We start from the raw sequence: 19,608 nt of genomic DNA, 5'->3' as shown, positions 1-19,608 counted from the left end.
GTGAGACACAGGTTCACCTCTCACACCTATAGATATAGCAGAGTTGCATCATTTTGAGTTAAAATGACGAGTCCCTGTACAACAATATGCACTGTGTCAGTCCTTAACAGTCTGCATGTTCCTCCTTTGAGAATAGATGATGACATTGACCCGGATAACCCAGACTTCTACGTCAACATCTGCCAGCCTCTAAACCCCATCCCTGGGGTCAACTGCCCACCTGGAGCCGCTGTCTGCATGGATCCAAATGACGGACCACCTGTGGTGAGTTCTTTGACAAATGCTGTCCTTTACACTATTTAAAAAAAAAAAAAAAAGTTTAATTGCTTTGATCTGCCTTACCAAGGCAGTGACATCACAAGGACTTAATGTTAATAAAATAATAATTTTCATTATTGTCTCTTGAAGGAAATTGGTCGCACCACCCGTGGTCCAGAGCTCAACAAATTAACAAGGGAGGTATCCATCACCTACAACAGCTCAACAAAGTGTGCTTTGGACCCTCTACAGAACTACACTTCAACCATTGTCTTTACCTGCCGGAGAGGCCTCGAGCTGGTCAGCAGAGCTATATAATAAGAGTATTTTACTTTTTGCCTGTTCTCTTTATCCTGGTTATTTTTTAACTACTTTCTATCTCTGAACAGGGCTCTCCGCAAATGCTGAGGCTGCAGGGCTGCGTCTATTTCTTTGAGTGGGCAACCCCGATAGTCTGTTCAGATGCCACTAACATCAGCGGCTGCCAGCTTACTGACTCTCAGCTCCAGTTTACATTTGACCTGTCAAACCTCTCCAAGGAAGTCCAGGTGAGCTGATGATATACTGAACACTTTCTAACCAAAGGAAGTCTATTTGATTCAAAAGTTTCACTGTAACAGAAATATTCTTTGTTTAGAAGCATAGGAAGGTCAGAGCTCTGTGTGTATGTCTAGGTAAACGGGAACTCGGGTACGTATCACATCAAAGTCTGCGGCTCAGTGGAAGTACCGGCCTGTGAGCAGAGTGCAGTGTGCCACGTTTCTGGTTCAGACAAGTTGGGGTTATCATTTGGCATCAGTAAAGCCATGACAATGGACTTCAAACACGAAGAGCAGGCTGTGCTGATGCAGTATGGTGGAGGATATCCCTGCGCACTAGGTAAAGTCTTCTGTAATTAGTAAAACTCTTATAGCTAGCTCAAAAACAAGGTATGATGTTAATGGGAAAAATGCTTCAAAAGAAAAAACTGAAAGAAAATGACGTTTTATTGTTCACAGCCTCAAAATATACACAATATGTCATACAAATTCGCAATAATGATATTAGTATTTATTTAAGAAAAATGACTGAACAGCATTTTTATTGGTCACCGCAGCTTGCAAATAGCAGCATTTATCAGAAGAAACAAATTAAGGAAGTTTTCCCTGCATGTTCTCCCTGCGTTTGCATGTGTTCTCTGTGGGTAGTCCAGCTTCCTTCCTTCAGTTGCTGAGTATTTTGAGGAGTTGATGTGAGAGGTTTGTTTCTTTTAGACATAAGCTGGGACATGGCAACACGAAAGCTGGGTAATAAGAAAATAAGCACACAAAAAAATATGATGGCTACTATAAAATATGAACTTTAACGTTGGTATTTTTTTATTTTAACTTCTAACTGCAGTTGTCACTATCAGTGGTCCAAAGCACAGATAAAAGTTTTACAGAATAGCTAATCTTGTGTTGTGTCAGCAGTGCAACACACATGAAGGAAAGTAATGATAAATTTTGTATAGGTGCAATATTTCTGATTAGAGCAATGCTTAGATGCACTTGTGAAAAGATTAAACTCTTTCTTTCTTCATGCATGGCGAAAACATTTTTATGTGTTTTAGCAGTCAGATTTAGTTTGTTTACTTTTAGAGAAATGACTTATAATCAATTGTGGCTTCATGTTGACGTGGGAAAAAATACAAAACTAAGAACTGTATATAAAAGATGGATGTCGCCTCTTTTATGATACCTGTTTAAACTCGAAATTATTGGAGGTGAGGCCAGAGGAGAGCTGCCCTTAACAACACACCTGAACCAGTTTATTATAAAGGGTAAAACTAAAGTCCCAGTCCTTTCACCTGTTATGAATGAGGAAAACAAAACAATTTTTTTATCAAGCTGTAAATGCTCATTTTTGGGCAACTTAGGATGGGGGTGGGCTTCTCGTTGTCTTCTTCTTCTGTCTAAATAAAGGCATTAACTCCTTCCTGATAGTTTAACATACTTATCCTAATGCTGTGTTGTCTTCACTTCCAAAACTGAAAATCTTTTGTTTTTCTTTTTATTTCCCTCTCTCTCTCCCAGCCTCGGCTAAGCATCAGTCCTCCATATTGTTTACATGCGACCATTCTGTAGGAAGTGGTTCTCCAGAGCTGCTCTCAGAGACAGCAGGTTGTACAGTCACTTTCCAGTGGCGCACCAATGCAGTTTGTACCCCAAGGAAGATGGAGTGTAAGCTCGTCAGCCAGCATAAGACCTTTGACCTCCGAGCACTTTCCTCCCTCACTGAGCCGTGGAAGTTCAGCTACAAAGGAGATTCGTAAGTGTGGTTTTGATTCCTTAATCGAAGGCAGTAAATCCACAGTTCGATTCTGGAGCTCGGCAGTCGTTCTGCACACACTTTTGATGCTTTTCCAACTTTTCACTATTTATTAGATCTATTTATATTTAGCAATGCATATGCCTCATATAAGATGCATTAGCCCTTTCTTAAAAAGAATTTCTAAACTCATGCTGTGGTCTTATGATTCCTCACTCTTTAAAATTTGGCATCTTTGTTTCTGTGGCTTCAGGTATTTCATCAACCTGTGTCAGGGTATCCGTGGTGGGCTGCCAGGCTGTCCTGAAGATGCAGCCGTATGCCGCCGCACAGCAGCAGGAAAAACCGAAGTCCTGGGCCGAGTTTACACGCAGAAAATGGAGTCCAGTGGTGTGCAAACCATTGCAAATACTTTACATTTATTGGTGTCAGTTTGTGTAAAGGATATTTTATATAAATGTTTTTTACTACCATTATTATAAAAAATAAACTGAAAACAGTGTAGACTAAGAGTTAAATGTGTAAGCAAGGATCACTGATTAGACATTTGTTTGCCTTTAGGTCTTGTTTTCTTCTCTCACAGGAGTGTTTTTGATGTTAGAGAACTTTATCCCGACAGTCTCAAGAGATTTCCCTTCCTCTACAGGTGGGAAGATTTTTGTGAACTATTCAGCAGGAGATGAATTATGCCCTAAACGCCAGAAAGCCAAGACCATAATCCAGCTGAGCTGCGGCTCCACAGTGGGACACCCCAAAGTTATCAGGTAACAAAACCTCTTTTAGAGATTTTTTTAATGTTTCCCTTCAGTAGAAATTTGATTAATTCATTTAATACAACATTGGTATTAAATTACTGTATCAAATTAACAGAATGTTTAAACTTTGAATCATTTATTATCCTGTTTATTTGTTTTAAGATTATAGCAAATTTTTTTAGCTATTTTTTCTTTTTTTTCTTGCTTTATTTCATAAACTTTAGTTTTAGTTAATTGAGTAACATAACATTTCTCAGCAGACTAAATGTTGTTCAGTTGCATCACATTGTCTGAAATTAATGCAACAAATGTTTCCTGTTAAATTGTCACGTGTTGTTTTTCCTGATCTGTATCTCTGTGTATATTCACATAAAAGTTGTGTTTACATTGCCTATTTTAAAACAATTTTAACTTGTGTTTCATTTGTCTTTTTTCCCACAAGTCTCAGTGCCCTTGTTTTGTTTTTGTTATTTTGTTATTTGAACTGGTTCTCTGCATCTTAAAGTAGACCTGTTATGCTTTATTCTTATTTGAATATCCTATATTCTCTTGTCTGTGCAGGGTTGATGAGGGTTCATGTGAGTTCTTGATAGGCTGGGAGACTCTGGAAGCTTGTGCAGTGAAACCAACGGAGGTACAGATGGTAAATGGAACCATAAAGGTTCCTAAAACTGGAGTCAGCTTCAGTCTGGGAGCACTCTACTTCAGGTAACAGAGTTCACCTGTGTCATCCACTCATTACACTTCACCTCATATAAATTTCAGTTTCAATCAGCAAGCAAAAAAACGCACTTCTAAAATTCTTTCTGTCATAAAAGTTTCATTTGGGTTTTTTTCTGCCTTTTAGCCACCATCAGGCGTCTGGAGACATTCGTAACAACGGCGACCGCTACATCTACCACATCCAGTTGTCTGGTATCACCAATAAATCCCTGCCTAAATGTCTTGGTGCCAACATCTGCCAGGTGAAACCGAATGACACCTACGGCCGCAAGATTGGCTCATCCAACAAAGCCAAGTACTACATAAAAGGTAAACAGAAGAGGATTTTGATCTATCATTCAAAACCCTTTGCAAAGCATGTGATTGACAATGACATCAGTGCAAAAAAAAAAAAAAACCCACACCTGCATAAGAAACAAAGTGCCATTTCATTTTAGCGTGAGTCCTTCCATTTGGAGGTCACAGCATCTTAACATGTTTTTGTTTTTCCATCAGGAGGAAATGTGGATGTGATAGTGCCTTCTGAGTCAGAGTGTGGCCGCGCGAAGAACAAAACGGTTTCATCCACAATAAGGTTTCACTGTAACCCGTCAGCAGGTGTCGGCATCCCGGAGTTTATGCTGGAGACGGACAATTGCCAGTATCTGTTTGTGTGGCACACAAACGCTGTGTGCGATCTGATGTGAGTCTTTTTTTTTTTTCTTTTTTCTTTTTACAATCTGACTTTAATCCCAAGAGCACAAAACACTAGATAAATATGTTGAAGTCTCCTCTCTGGATTGAATTTCAGGACTGTTGACAGGCAGATAAATGATGACGGTGAAGACACTCCGTCTCTGTCTAGGCGGAGCCAAGCAATGGGGGTGGTGCTGAGCCTCCTGTTGGTGGTTCTAATTGTGTGTCTGATGGGGCTTCTGCTGCACAAGAGAGAGAGGAGGTGAGACCATGAGTATCCATTTTTGGTACATATAAATATATATATATATATATATATTTTTTTAAAATATATATTTTGTATGAAAGCCTCTTTCATAATCTCACCTGTCTGTGTCCAGGGAACTGGTGAGGCAGAAGATCGCTGGTTGTTGTAGGAGAGGAAACCAAGTCTCCTATAAATATTCCAAGGTTGGTTGAGCTAATGAATGAACGAGTTTCAAAGTTACTTTGTATTTTCCCCGGTCTAAAGATCAGAAAGCATAACGCAAGGAAGAGTCACGAGTGGGTTACTGGCACTGACAGGGAATAAAGCTGCTGCTCAGGGTGAAGCCAAGGCCAAAATAACAAATGGCACAATAAAACAAAACAAACAAAATAATTCAAAACTCCGACTCCAACATGATCCCTCATGTTATTTAAAGGGTTTCTGTAACTTGTAACTAGAGAAGGAACATGTTATGCTGCAGCCACTCCTAGGCTAATAATGGCTGGAGAAAGCAGCACAACCCAAATGAGTTCAACTTGGAGCAATTAACTGTCAGTCTTGTTGCCTTTGAAATGGTTGCTTCAAAGATGGGGACCAGTTGTGCTACCACTCGCAGTTAGTTTCTGCATTCAAAGCAACGTTGGTGCATCAAGGCTATCTGCTTGTGATTGAATGGGGGAAAGCTAGCAAATGCCTGGACTCTGACAATGATAAACGGTGATAAATCAGCGAAAATCACAAATCTGTTGCTGTCTACATACTCAGAAATTCACATCAACTCCTTAAAGAGTCAGAGTCCAGCCAGAAGAAAAATTAACAAATGCCTGCACAAATGAAGCAGCTGCAGGACATGGATTTAAATACAAATTGCCAAATGACAAAGCAGCTTTATTTTTGTGGCAACTTTGGTTTTATATAGAAATCTAACCAGAGTACAACCAGTTGGTAACCAGCGGAGTCGAGTCTGCGTTTACAACTAAATTTGTGCGAGAATACACTATTCCAATTTCAGCAAAGACATCTGAGTATTCACTGGTGCAGCCACGCCCACTTTGAAATGGCTGTATGAAGCTGTGGTAGCCGTGTCATATTCTAGCTGTACCTGAACTTGGACTTAAGTTTTTCTTAAGGTAATAATATAAAGTGATAAAGTAATCATATTAATAAATAAAAAAAGGACAACTTAAGGATTACATGTTACATCACTAATGATTAAACACTAAGGTTATTTTTATAGCTTAGCGAATATTCAAAAAGCCATAGCATGCTACAAATCAGATACTCTAGTGAAGCTTTTTTTAAACAACCATGTAGATGAGTAAAAACTTAATATGCATCTTATTGTTTGTGCCTTTTAAATACTCAGGTCAGCACAGATGAAGAAGGAGGAGAGGAGGAGATGGAATGGCTGATGGAGGAGATCGATGCTCCTCCCACATCTTCATCGTCTTTGCACCGTGGCAAGAATAACCAAAGCAACGGTCACATCACGACCAAGCCTGTGAATACAGAGGGTCTGCGGTCGTTCTCGCTGGACGATCAGGATGACGACAGCGAGGACGAGGTGCTGAGTGTCCCCGGGGTACGTGTGATAAAATCGTCAGGACTCGCTAAGCACTCTACGGCTCATCGCAGCGCCTTCTTGCAAGTCAGTTCTTTGTCTTTTTCTCTGGTATCCTCTCAGTCGTTCATGGTAGCAATGATTGCACCCATTGCTCTCAAAAGCTCACAGAAGTCTTTCATTTCAGGAGGAGAGCGACGAGGACCTGGTGGGCCTCCTGGACGAGTCAGATAGGAAAAGGAAGAGCAGCAAACCTCGCTCTTCTGGCCTTAACCACGGTAACAACACGGCAGCGAACAAGAAACGGGAAGAAGACGACAGTGACGAGGACCTCCTCAGGGTGTGATGTCACTCTGTCCTTCCTGGTTCTCTCCATCCAATCCGAACTCTTCTCTCTCAGTGAATGTCTCCATAATAGCAACAGTGAAATGCCAACAACACACCGAAGACAGAAACCTTTCCTTTCTTTAGGGATATATTTTTATTGGGCTGCACCTTCATTCGGCTTACACCGACTCAGTCCAGTTCACCGTCCACATATAATTTTTATTTGACAGCTCATTTAAAGTGTTCTTAAGGTTCTTTTGAACTCCACCATATTGTCTTTCATAATCCCGATACTTCAGCCTTGCCACATTTGTCTGATGAAGAACGAACAGGCCAGCTCTTAAAATCGACTCTGGGAGCACACAAAGCTTCTTTCTAATGTGATTTCCAGCTTGATGTGTCAACTAGACATGCCACCATAACCATATGCACCAAACAGTAAACAATGATACCACAACACTATCATTACAAGAAGGGAAAATCTGATATCATCACTGAAATGAGGCATGATAAGATGTGAATGAAAATTAAGTTATATATGTATCTTCTATTTTCTTCTGGTGTTTTGAACTGAAGCTGTTTTCCTACCTTGATTAATGGTACTAACACTGGCTGTGTGTCTGCTTGTGGACTGTGTGAAGGTACTTAATAAGGAAGACTTTTTTTTTTTCCCTGTTTGGAGTTGTTTCTTTGCTCTCCATTGGCCCGCAGGTACTAACCCTCCCATAGCTTAGGCAGTGAAGGTGCCAGCTTCTTTCTAAAAAGGGAATGAAGACACCAGTTTGTTTTCGTGCTGTTTACAGTTGCTTTTATAGCAGACCCGTTTTCCCCTTCTTTGCCCTCGAAAAGAAAGCACGATGCCTTCATACTGATGAATTTACTTTGCATTTTCATCTATGAATCATGTCCAGCAACGGATTGAATTTCTTTGATTGTCTTGATTTGATCAGAGACGTTGTAAATAGATGATAATGTTCTATAATATGGACGTTTCGTTTAGTCTTCACCGGTGAATTGTTCACACGTTTGTTTTGGTGATTATTTAACGGCTCGTCCGAGCTGATTACGTTTGTTTCTCTGTTCTGTGTGAAAATGGAGATGGCCTTAAGTATGAATGGATGGTTGAAGAAAGTTGAAAGTGAAACTGGAGGCGTTCCTTTGGATTGATTTGGTCCCCTCCCGTCCTGTTAAAGCCATATTTCTACTGCCACCCTTGGCACTAATGTAGGGAAATCGATTTTTATTTTTTTTCCCTTTTCATGCTCGTGTGCTCTTGTACTTTACAGGCTCGGTTGTTGTACTCAGATCTGATTGCTGCGTGAAAAGTGAAGCCAACTTTTCGTAGTGCTGAAATCCGCCCTGTTCAGCCAAATGCATGATGCAAAAGATGGTAGTGAAACTAAAATGCAGGCTGTTTTGCTTTTTCACAGAGGATGTCAGTAATAATGGAAACCTACTTTATGCCATATTTCCACATGAGAGTAATTAAATCTGTAAGCTTGCACAGTGTAAACACAGCATGATTGAGATTTTTCTACAACAGTTAGAGCTCAGACCGGGTGATTTTACAAAACAAACACACCTCAAATACGGTGATTTTATGGACACATGATCATCACAAAAAACAATTAGGTTGGATTATTCTGTTTTCACTTCACTCTTCTTTCTGATGTGCAGAGCAGCTGAAAACCAATAAAATAGCTCAATTTTTTCCAGTTAATTGGTTTAGAGAAAAGTAGCACACCCTCATAAAGGAAGGTGGACTTTTTGAAAATCATTTAAAAAACAAACAAACAAACAAACTGAAAGTCTATTTGGTAGGTTTCCATTAATTAATCAGATTTGGTTGGTTGGTCAAATTGACTGAAATGTCAGTTTAAAACTTTGCAAACTCCCTGAAGACATCAAGTCTAAAGATTTAGCCTAATTACTGCTAACAGGGAGGCACATTTAAAGCTAAAACGATTTTTTAATTAAAATAATCTGTACTATTCTTTGGTTTTGACTCCTCTACTATAAACAACTGTTTGCTTTCACTGGCAATAATAAGTTTTGAGTTTCAGCCTTGTAATTGGAACAAAAAATATATCTGAAAACTGTGTTGCTGCTTGTATAACCAGGAAGGGGTGAGCTGCAGCCCTTGGTAGCATAAATCTTTATCTCTGTACATCAGTAATAACTTCTCATTTTCTCCAACTGGGGAAAGGAGGTGAACAATCCTGAGCTTAATTAAATCACTTTGCAGTGCATTTGTTGATCCATAGCCAGACATTTACTACCATAAAAAAACGTGCCCTTGATCGTATATTCATCACATTAGTTGCCGTTGCATTGCTGGTGTAGATTAATATTTGTGTTTTCTCAGTATTCAAATGTGAGTTTGTTGCTAAAACCTCAATAACAAAGATTTGCCATTCAGGGTATTTCTAAAGCTTTGTACACATAATTGTTAAGCGCGTTTTTGTACGATGCCACGTGCCCAAAAAATACTGATAAAATAACAAGAAACAGCATTTAATAAAATAATTGTCATTTGCACTGTAAACTTCAGTGTTTCACAGAAAGGGGTTCGAGGAGTGTTGTGATAGCAAAGAGTAGAAACAGATCGCACTCCTCCTTTTACTTTTTCTGTTTCTCTCTGATTACAAACTGAACATTTCCAAAGCAGCTTTTGACATTTTAAAACTCTCTTAATAAACTCTCTTATCATATAATCATATTATTGTGCTACTGATCTGAAATTCTGAACAGTGCAAGTGTATCTACCTTTAACAGCTTAAAGAATGAGAGTACACGGCACATGGTCAGGTTTCCAGAAACATGACAATGACATTGGTAACAGGTGAAATATTTATGATCAGTATTTATCATAAAATATGATTGTAACGAAGACTTTTTATAAACTTTCCTTTTACGTGTTCGTTCATTCAGCGTGTGGTTTTGCTATATGAACTTGAGCTGTTCTTCTTAAAGTTTTTTTTACCAGAATCCTGACCCTGTTAGTCTGAGAGGTGAATTGAAAGTGTCTGTGTTTGGCACTTTGTAGTCATCTCTCCCGAGTCTCAACATTGTAGCACTCCTCATTTCAGAGTAGCAGGAGGTAAAGTTTGTGAAGTTATTTGTTCATTGTTGCATTAAATTTGTTTCTGCTTTGCACCAAAGTTCCCGTGGCTCATCTGCATGGTACTGTACTGAACCATCTCTTTCTTGAAGTTATTACTGGACATTCTTGTGCTTTTTTTGTTTGTTTGTTTTTGTCCACAGTCGTGGAAACATTTGGGTATGATGAAACAAATTTAGTATGTGAGACTGACATCAAGCAGCACACAAACCAACTGAAAAAAGAGGGAAAAAAAAAGCACAAGAAACTTTCTTCAATGATTTGGTACGATGGGATATCATCATTATGTTTTAGTTGATGTAAGGTTATGTTTGATGTTTTCAGCTCTTTGCCTGTTTTCCTATTTAAAATAAAAAATATGTAAAATATTGCATTATTTGAATAAATAAGAGATCTGCTGTTTATTACTTTTGTGGTGTAATCTCATTTTATGTCTGACAAAATTTCTAAAAGAAAGAAATTATTTAAAAGTCATCTTTGGCAACATTGCAATTAAGTTCTTATTTGGACGAACTTGAGATTTGACCTGAAGACGTCCTGACATCTGGCTTGTGCTCAATAATTTGAAACTTATTTTTGTCATCTCATCTTGTCTGGACTGACTTACCGTATGAAAGAAGAACGAGCCTTGAACGTTGAATGAAATGAACTTGTCTTGAATGAGACTTCCTAACATCTATTCTTGGGTAAAATGAGGTTTTATCCAAGAATAGGTCTTAGGTCTTTAAAATTTGTCTCAAAGAAGCTGAGACTAAAACCTATGCAAATATTAAAATATTTCAGGTACAATGTGGTAGGAGAATTTTGGGTGGGGGGGAGAATCCTTTGCTCTTGTTTTCAATAACTTGATCCTGTCTCGGGCTTCAAGTTGCTTAAAAATGATTTCACACTAGTTAAGACTTGAGTCTTAGTTTGATCTGTCTTCAAAAGGATTTCCAGCAACACACGAGCTTGTCTTGAAGATTAAATCTTGATCCTGTTAAGTCAAGATTCAGGCTTAACTTGACTGACTTAACTTTAAGGCACGTTTAGTGTCAGTCCAAGTTCTTTAGACTTGTCTGAAAAGACTCAAGAAACTCAACTTTCTTTCAGCTGATCTTATCTTTCTCAGTTCTTAATGTCTAACAGATTCCAATGAAGTACCTCTTAAATGTTAACTGATTAAACATCATCACTGTGTCACCGTCCAGGCCAATGTGTCCACGCTGATGAATTTATGTAAATTAATCCCCAAAGCAGACGTTCTGCTGGGCTCTGACGTCAGTAAATTGGATAGCAAACGTCTTTTAATGCTCTATGGGAACAGGCGGTGCAGTACCAACGCATTTCTATGGACCTTTGCTCCTTCTTGTGCTGTTTAAAAACCCAGTGCATGTGCATTTCAATGGGCACTCTGCAGAGGGAAGCTCAGCATACAAATTAGACTCCGGCTGAGTGTTTTTTGCAGCTGGTTAAAGTAAAGAAACCCTTCTACAATCATGACCACTTTTGATGATATCTTAGAAGAAGCTGGGAAGTTTGGCCGCTGCCAGAAGCGTATCTTCATCCTGCTGTGTATGGTGTCCATGCCATGGGCAGGTGTGTATGTCGGGATAGTCTTCCAGGGTTTCACCCCTGATCACTGGTGTCGAGACCCTGCAGTGGTGGAGAGGAGAGAGGCATGCGGTTGGAACCTGGCAGAGAGTCGCAGGCTCACAGTACCTCTGGACAACAGCTCTGGTCAGCAGAGCAGCTGTGAGCAGTACGAGGTGGACTGGAATGCTACTGAGCTCACCTGTGACAAACAGGAGCTGGAGGACCTCAGCAGAACTCCCACAATCAGCTGCAAACATGGCTGGGAGTACGACTACGAGGGAAGACGGTCTTTTGTTACTGAGGTGGGGAACAAGAGGTCACAGCCAACACACACAGACCAAAAAACAAAACATAGACAAAATATTTTTTGAGTAAAAAAACTGAATTCAACAACATGACGCAGCTTGGAATATAGAAAACAGAAATAATGATTTGTTTTTTAAAAAAGGGGTCATTCAGTCTCGACTTAAAATAATTTTTTGCTTCTTTTGCACCTTGAAATCTGCGGCAGTGTCTGAACATGAATATCTCAAATAATATTAAAGGTAAAAGCCTGGAACTGTAATTTGGGGCAAATGCAAAAAAGGTCTGTGTTGGCTAATTAAAATATGCAAAAACAATTCAAGCCAACCTGTAAAGTCCCACGCTGATAAAGATATTTATATTTGTCTATATTTAAATATATTTATTTTGTTTTTTTAGTTATTTTATTGATTTATAATTGGTAAAATTTAGATTAAGTCTACTGCTATTGTTGCTTTTGTGGGGCAGCTTGTCATATTTGCTCAATCCAACATGAAAGTTGAATGAAAATTGCATTTTCTTTATTTTTGAGAAAGAATTTCTTAAAAAGATTCTGCATGCTTTATTTTTGCATTATAATGAAATGTAACTATATATCATTCAGAAAGCATTCTCTGGCAATGTGAAGTGTTTTTTAATTGGGTGCTCAAAGATTTTACAGAAAAATGTTCAGGCTTTTCTATTTAATAGATTTTAATGTGTGAAGGGAAAAAGTGGGTATATATATATACATATCCATCTATCTTGTATGTGCAGATAACATTTTACAGCAATCATTGTAAGTGTTCTACTTTTCCTGTAATAAAATTGTTATGCATATATATATGTATGACCTATGGGACCAGTATAGGAAATGAATGGGAATCCACTAATTGGTTATGAGAAGACCTGGATTGATTACGAGAAGGCCTGGATCCTGGATCCTGGGATGCCTAGATCTATACAAGATCAAAGGAAGGCTCTCAGGGGGCAACACTAGAGGCCAACTTCAAGCCCATAGCACAAGTCACCATCAAGGGATGGTGCGGGATCTACCAAGGAGACGCTCTGTTCCCACTGCTGTTCTGCACAGGCCTGAACCCCTGAGATCATTAACAAGACTGGCTACGGATACCGATACAGTTGTCAGCCATCTCCTGTACATGGATGACATCAAGCTATATGCCAAGAATGAATGAGGCATTGTTTTACTGATCCACACCCCCAGAATATACAGCAATGACATTGGAATGTCAGTCGGACTGGAGAAATGTAGTTGGATGATAACAAAGTACTAGAAGTCAACATTGCAGACATAGAGGACAGTTACAAGTACCTGGGGATTCCACAGATGAATGGGAACCATGAAGAGGCCGCTAGGAAAGCTGCAACCACCAACTTCCTGCAGAGGGTCAGGCAAGTCCTGAGGAGTCAGCTGAATGGTAAGAACATGATCCGGGCTATCAGCACCTACGCCCTGCCCGTGATCAGCTACCCTGCTGGGATAATAAGTGGGCCAAAGGAGGAGATAGAAGCCACTGACATCAACATCAGGAAACCCCTGACCATGCATGGAGGGTTTCACCCCAAGTCATGCACCCTGAGGCTGTACACTAAGCGGAAGGAAGGAGGCTGGGGACTAATGAGTGTCAGTACCCCAGACCAGGAGGACGCAGAAAACATCCAGGAATACATCAGGAAGATGACCCCAACTGACAGCGTGCTCAGTGAATACCTCAGGCAACAGAAACCCTAGAATGACGAGGAAGAGGAGGAACCATCATGGAAGGACAGGCCCCTGCACGGTATGTACCACCGGCAGATAGAGAAGGTGGCTGATATCCAGAAATCCTACCAGTGGCTCCAGCAGATCCCAGGAACGACATCGGAGATCTCTGTCCAGCTAAGAGCTCAGATACAGCTGAGATACTGCGCAAGCCTCTCAAGCCCCCAGGCCTCTGGTAGAGGACCCGAGCTTGAAGGATTGACCGCCCGCAGGGGCGAGAGGGAATTTGTTTTTGTACACGTGTGTGTGTGTGTGTGTGTGTGTGTGTGTGTGTGTGTGTGTGTGTGTACACATAAATAAATACATAAATAAAAAGAGAACTGTGTTGCTCAGAGAATCTGACTACTTTGGTAAAACCTAAATATGTCCATATCCCAAGCAAAGATTTATTAATGACTAATATGGTAATTTTGTGTTGTTCATAAAATGAACAAAAACATGGGCAGCATGCCATACAATTTGTTTTGACAGATTCAGGACATTTTTCACTTTGTGTTTTCCCAGTTTGACCTGGTGTGCTCGGATGCATGGTTGGTGGACATGTTTCAGGCCACTCTGAACGTGGGGTTCCTGGTTGGAAGTATTGCCATTGGCTACCTGGCTGACAGGTTAGGCTATGATTGTGACAGTGATTGAAAATTGACTCAAAATACATTAAATTACTATCTATTTATATTTTTTTCTTGTTGTTTTTAGCACTTACATGACCAAATAATTGACATTATGTGAGACGGACTTACAGCAATGTGATGATTGTTGATGTCTGACTTCAGGTTTGGCAGGAAAATGAGCTTCCTCATATCCAACTTGCTGAATGGGGTTGCAGGGATCCTGGTGGCCGTGGCTCCAAACTACATATCTTTACTGGTTTTCAGGACTCTCTATGGGTTTGGAGTGAAAGGAGGCTGGGTAGCTGGATATGTGCTGAGTAAGACCACCTTATAACCTTTACCTTTGCTTTTCACCACAGTCAATCAAGGATAGTCATTCCCTGAACAGCTTTTACTTGCTAGCAAGGGAGACTGGTCAGAACCAGGGTTTTGGAGCTGAACGCCTTTTATTGAAAACAGTTACAGTACACACAAGCACCTCCCATAGTAAACCCCCCTATGGTTACAAAAGGGTGTGTGTGTGTGTGTGTGTGTGTGTGTGCGCGTGCGTGCGTGCGTGCGTGCGTGCGTGCGTGCGTGCGTGCGTGCAGGGTCATAAAGGCAGGAAGGTTACTAAACAACAAAACAGAACCCTCACACAGGATGTTCCATTAAATAAAACAATGCAGCCTCCCCCACCGTCCAACAGGCTGGAGAGGTGGTCAGAGACAAAGGCATGTCTTTGATCCTGCTGCTTGAACTAAGACTTACAAATTTAAGTAAAACAGTGACAACATTTAACAATTTGACTCCAACACACACCTTCCTCTATTCATCTCAGTCACAGAGATCGTGGGCGTGGAGTTCAGACGTACAGTCGGAGTAATTTACCAGATGTTCTTCAGTATCGGCATCCTCATCCTCCCTCTGCTCGCCTACTATATAACAGACTGGCGCTGGCTGCAGGTCGTCATCACCATCCCCTACATCCTGTTCCTGTCCTACTACTGGTAAGAGTCACCACAACCACATACAGCAGTATGAATGAAGTTTTATTAACCCATCTTTCAACTTTTATTTAACATATTTATTTGGGCTGTAGCCAATTTCAGTGACATGTAGGTGATTTTAAAATGTTAGAAATCTGTGTCTTGTAGTCATTTCCAAATGTTTTATAAAAGTGAGTAGTCTTCTCACTTATGCTAAAAAAAACATTATCCAGTTATTATATACATATTAATACATTTTAAATGCAGGTTTAGAATAAATGTTTTCTTTTGTAGAGCCAATGAGGGTATATTACACCAGAGGTACTGTGGAGAAAAGATATTATTACCTTTAGTTTTTTGCCGCTATGTCAACCTGTGCACCTTTAGCACTATATTTTATCAGATGCTACCCTTACGTGGGTTGTCTGTTTTGCCTGTTCTTTCTTTGTACGACCCATTAAACCTTAAAATAAAACCCAAAAATCTCTTTGTCTTAGTGAAAAAATACACGCACCTACTGATAATTTGTCATTATCAATTAAAAAAAGAAAGAATTTGTACCTTTAAATAGTTTTGTATTTAACAACAGATTTGTTGTTGACATTTTACATTTCCAGGTTCATCCCAGAGTCTCCAAGATGGCTTCTCTCTCAAAACCAAAACTCCAAAGCAGTGAAGATCACAGAGGACATAGCCAAAGAAAACAAGATGACTCTTTCCAAGAACATCGAGGTAGCCATTGGACACAAAATCTCTGCATCTGTTACCTGGAATCAAAATCTATCAGCATATAACATGACAATTTGAAGTCTAATTCATTGTGACTTATTAAGTGAGATAAAACTTACATTTTAGGAAATAGAAATAGATTTACATTCCTGTAAATGTGTGAGAACTGAAAATACCAGTTTGTGGACTTTGGAGAGAGAAATGTTGTCCCATTTGTGTCTGATGAAGCTCCTCAACAGTTCTGGGTCTTGCTTGTTGTGTTTTTCATGTCATGATACACGAGATGTTTTTGGTTGGTGAAAGGTCTGGACTCCAGGCAAGCCAGTTCAGTAGCTGAACTCTTCTACTTTGAAGCCATGCTGTTTTAAAAGGTGCAATAAGCGGTTTCAAGCCTTCCATGAAAAAGACACGATCTGGATTGGATTAGACTGCATTATTTTTTGTGAGATTTTTTTTCATAGAGAAACATAGTAAAACAGGCTGAAGCTAAGGCATAAAAACAACCAGAAATACTTTTACTATGTGATGTTATATAAATGATCCTGCAGACCCTGAAAGATGATAACGCAGACTCAACCACCGCTTCCTTCATGGACCTGATCAGAACGCCAAACATGCGAAAACACACTTTTATCCTCAGCTATAACTGGTAAGGATTCAATTAAAGCAGGACACAACTGTTATTATAAATGACTCTTCTTTATCAAAAAAAAAAAAAAAAAAATCTATTTAGGATAAAGTCTCCCAATTGCCAGTCTTGGTAGCCGGGAATCGGTCCGCCAGGACCTCCGCCTGACGCACATTGCACCCGACCCCTACGTGTGTCTCCTGCGGGTGGTGGGACTGCAGGAAGATGGGCCCATGTCCCTTTTTCGGGCTGTGCCCGGTCAGGCCCCATGGACTAAGGCCCGGCCACAAGACGCTTGGCCTTGGGCACCCTCCCCAGGCCCCTGTAACCCTATCCCGGGCAGGGTAAATTGTTCCCTTGATGTTTTCCTCACAAGGGTCTTCTGAATCGCTCTTTGTCTGGTCCCTCACCCAGGACCAATTTGCCATGGGAAACCCTACCAGGGGGCAAAAGCCCCCAGACAACATAGCCCCTGGGATCCCTTGGACAGACAAACCTCTCCACCACGATAAGGTAGCGATTCACGGAGAGCTGAGTGTAAAAGCGAAGCTCTCAATTTACCGGTTGAGCTGTGCCCCTATGGCCACGAGCTGTGGGCAGTGACCGAAAGAACGAGATCGCGAATACAAGTGGCGGAAATGGGCTTCCTCCGAAGGGTGGCTGGCCTCTCCCTTAGAGATAGGGTGAGAAGTTCGGCCATTCGGGAGGGGCTCAGAGTAGAGCCACTGCTCCTCCACATCGAAAGGAGCCAGCTGAGGTGGTTCGGGCATCTGACAAGGATGCCCCCCTGGGCACCTCCTGGGCAAGGTTTTCCGGGCATGTCCCACTGGGAGGAGGCCCCGGGGCAGACCCAGGACACGCTGGAGAGATTATATCTCTCGGCTGGCCTGGGAACGCCTTGGTGTTCCCCCGGATAAGCTGGAGGAGGTGGCTGGGGAGAGGTAGGTCTGGGCTTCTCTGCTTGGGCTGCTGCCCCCGCGACCTGGCTCCAGATAAGCAGAAGAAAATGGATGGATGGAATTTAGGATAAAGATTCGAAGTTAATGAGATGTTTTTTCTCCCAGGTTCACCAGTGCTGTCGTCTACCAGGGTTTGATCATGAGGCTGGGCATTCTGGGAGGAAATGTCTATATCGACTTCCTCATCTCTGGCTTGGTGGAGTTTCCTGCCGCCTTCCTCATCCTGTTCACCATTGAGCGCATCGGCCGACGCCTCCCCTTCGCCACGGCCAATTTTGTAGCTGGAGTCTCCTGTTTCATCACTGCCTTTATTCCTGACAGTGAGTGATTTTATTTGGTGCTCTTGAACGTTGATTTCCAAGTTTTCTTTTAATGGTTCTGTCTGTTCTTGCAGGCATGTTTTGGTTTAAGACGGCAGTGGCATGCATCGGCCGATTGGGGATCACGATGACCTTTGAGATGGTGGTTTTTGTTAACACTGAGCTCTACCCGACGTTTGTCAGGTATAATACAGAAAATGTATTGTGTTTGGGATGAACAGGTATAATTTATACATCAACTAAGGTAATCAGTAAACAACAGTAAATTCTGTGTACAGTATAACAAAAGAACATCACAAATCACTATTGATAGAACTGTGCTCACAGAAAGCTTAGACTGCTGCCAAATCCGTTTGAAGCTGTACCTGGTAATATAAGTGTGAAACTGATCAAAATATGAACTTTTATCCTTTTCTTTTATGTCACAGTTTCAGAACCTGTCCAAATCCAGCTGTTTTTGTATTTGTATGTAGATAACTAATGTAACTGTGGATATTTAGCCTTTCAAACATGTCTTTGCATCAAAAGTTTAAAAAGTAAATATACTTTATTTTAGTAGATTAAAAGAAATGCTGTTTTTATGTCTTTAGGAACCTGGGAGTGTCTGTTTGTTCCACTCTGTGTGATGTTGGAGGCATTGTGGCTCCATTCCTGCTCTACAGACTGGCTGTGATCTGGCTGGAGCTGCCACTCATCATCTTTGGTGGGTTTTCTGAGAGTAAAAGTCAGATAAATGTGACTATCAAAGCTTAAATGCATTATTTGTGTTGTGTAGGGTTTCTGGCTTTCCTGGCTGGAGGTTTGGTGCTGCTGCTCCCTGAGACCAGAGGCGTACCGCTGCCCGATACCATCGACGACATTGAGTTCCCAGAAAAGTGAGTAGTTAGTGCAGTAAGAAAATTAAGCCCCTTTAAATCCCGTCATATCTCTGTTATTGTATCTATAGTAAGTACAGATTGAGAGACTTTTTTTCCCCAACACAGCACATTTAGTATTTTTGCTTAAACTGACTAAAACATATAATCAGTTATCAGAAAAGCTGTTGATTTATGTTCTGATTGACAATCAGATTTATGAATAATAATGCATGGGTGTTTTAGACTCGTAGCTTTGTAGTTGATGTGCATAACGCGACTTTGTGTTTTCAGAGCAAAGGAGAAAATCGGACTGAAGAACCAGCAGATGGTGAACCTGCTGCCCAACTACCAAAATACAGCGTCCAACAAAGATTGGGCAACTGTTTAAGCTCCTTTGCACACCAAAGTATTTATTTATGCTGTTTAACAGTGCTGCTTGTGGATATATTAGTTACTTCCTTGATTTTTATTTTAGGAGCCAATTTTAACAATTTCTCAGTTTTTCTTTGTGCACAGTGTTTAGTGTTTAGACTAACTTGTGTCTTTTTATGGAACCACGTCATACAGTTATTAAAGTTATCTTTAATGCAACCAAGCTTCAAGTATTTTCATTTAAAACATTTACTGTTATAAGATTTAAAGTGCGCCATCATCTGTGCCTTCACTTAATTAATAACCTCAGTAAACACTTTTCATATGAGTTTATGTTTTCAGTTGTCTCTTTCAACTCTTTTGTAAGCTGATGTTAACCTTTTGCATTTAGGTTTCAGAGTTTTCCACGGTACAGAAACCGTTTTAGTGAAAGTTACAAATGATCTTCTCATGGCCTCTGACAGTGGACTCATCTCTGTGCTTGTCCTGTTAGACCTCAGTGCAGCTTTCAATACTGTTGATCATAATATTTTATTACATCAATTAGAGCGTGCTATTTGTATTA

General features: G+C 40.5%; 3 protein-coding genes across 4 annotated transcripts in view; all 3 read left to right on the top strand.

Moving 5' to 3' along the window:
• igf2r (insulin-like growth factor 2 receptor) overlaps positions 1–10,358 on the top strand; it is a 47,784-nt gene extending 37,426 nt beyond the window's left edge. Inside the window, exons 37-50 of one of the 2 annotated variants that reach the window (XM_080882638.1) lie at positions 137–264; positions 409–558; positions 648–806; positions 933–1,137; positions 2,313–2,547; positions 2,801–2,937; positions 3,194–3,311; positions 3,864–4,010; positions 4,150–4,334; positions 4,521–4,707; positions 4,816–4,962; positions 5,081–5,150; positions 6,314–6,529; positions 6,696–10,358. In XM_080882638.1, the coding sequence (XP_080738764.1) occupies positions 137–264; positions 409–558; positions 648–806; positions 933–1,137; positions 2,313–2,547; positions 2,801–2,937; positions 3,194–3,311; positions 3,864–4,010; positions 4,150–4,334; positions 4,521–4,707; positions 4,816–4,962; positions 5,081–5,150; positions 6,314–6,529; positions 6,696–6,854 (2,243 nt within the window). In that variant the 3' untranslated portion in view covers positions 6,855–10,358. Of the gene's footprint in view, positions 1–136; positions 265–408; positions 559–647; positions 807–932; positions 1,138–2,312; positions 2,548–2,800; positions 2,938–3,193; positions 3,312–3,863; positions 4,011–4,149; positions 4,335–4,520; positions 4,708–4,815; positions 4,963–5,080; positions 5,151–6,313; positions 6,596–6,695 lie in introns of both variants that reach the window. The other variant, XM_080882637.1, reaches the window with a different exon arrangement.
• LOC308397092 (uncharacterized protein) overlaps positions 1–19,608 on the top strand; it is a gene marked incomplete at both ends in the record, with an annotated part of 535,410 nt that overhangs the window by 92,890 nt on the left and 422,912 nt on the right. The window lies entirely within an intron of this gene.
• On the top strand, positions 11,435–19,227 carry LOC308397274 (solute carrier family 22 member 2-like; the record flags this gene model as incomplete). Its single annotated transcript, XM_080883105.1, has 11 exons — positions 11,435–11,833; positions 14,104–14,207; positions 14,373–14,527; positions 15,031–15,199; positions 15,796–15,910; positions 16,456–16,556; positions 17,600–17,814; positions 17,889–17,997; positions 18,405–18,517; positions 18,590–18,689; positions 18,963–19,227. 11 exons carry the CDS (start codon positions 11,435–11,437, stop codon positions 19,057–19,059), a joined length of 1,677 nt encoding a protein of 558 aa, XP_080739231.1. The 3' UTR covers positions 19,060–19,227.

The sequence above is a fragment of the Rhamphochromis sp. 'chilingali' genome (assembly GCF_963969265.1).
Source record: "Rhamphochromis sp. 'chilingali' genome assembly, chromosome: 5".
Lineage (NCBI taxonomy): Eukaryota > Metazoa > Chordata > Actinopteri > Cichliformes > Cichlidae > Rhamphochromis > Rhamphochromis sp. 'chilingali'.
This window is presented reverse-complemented; position numbering and strand designations above follow the sequence as displayed.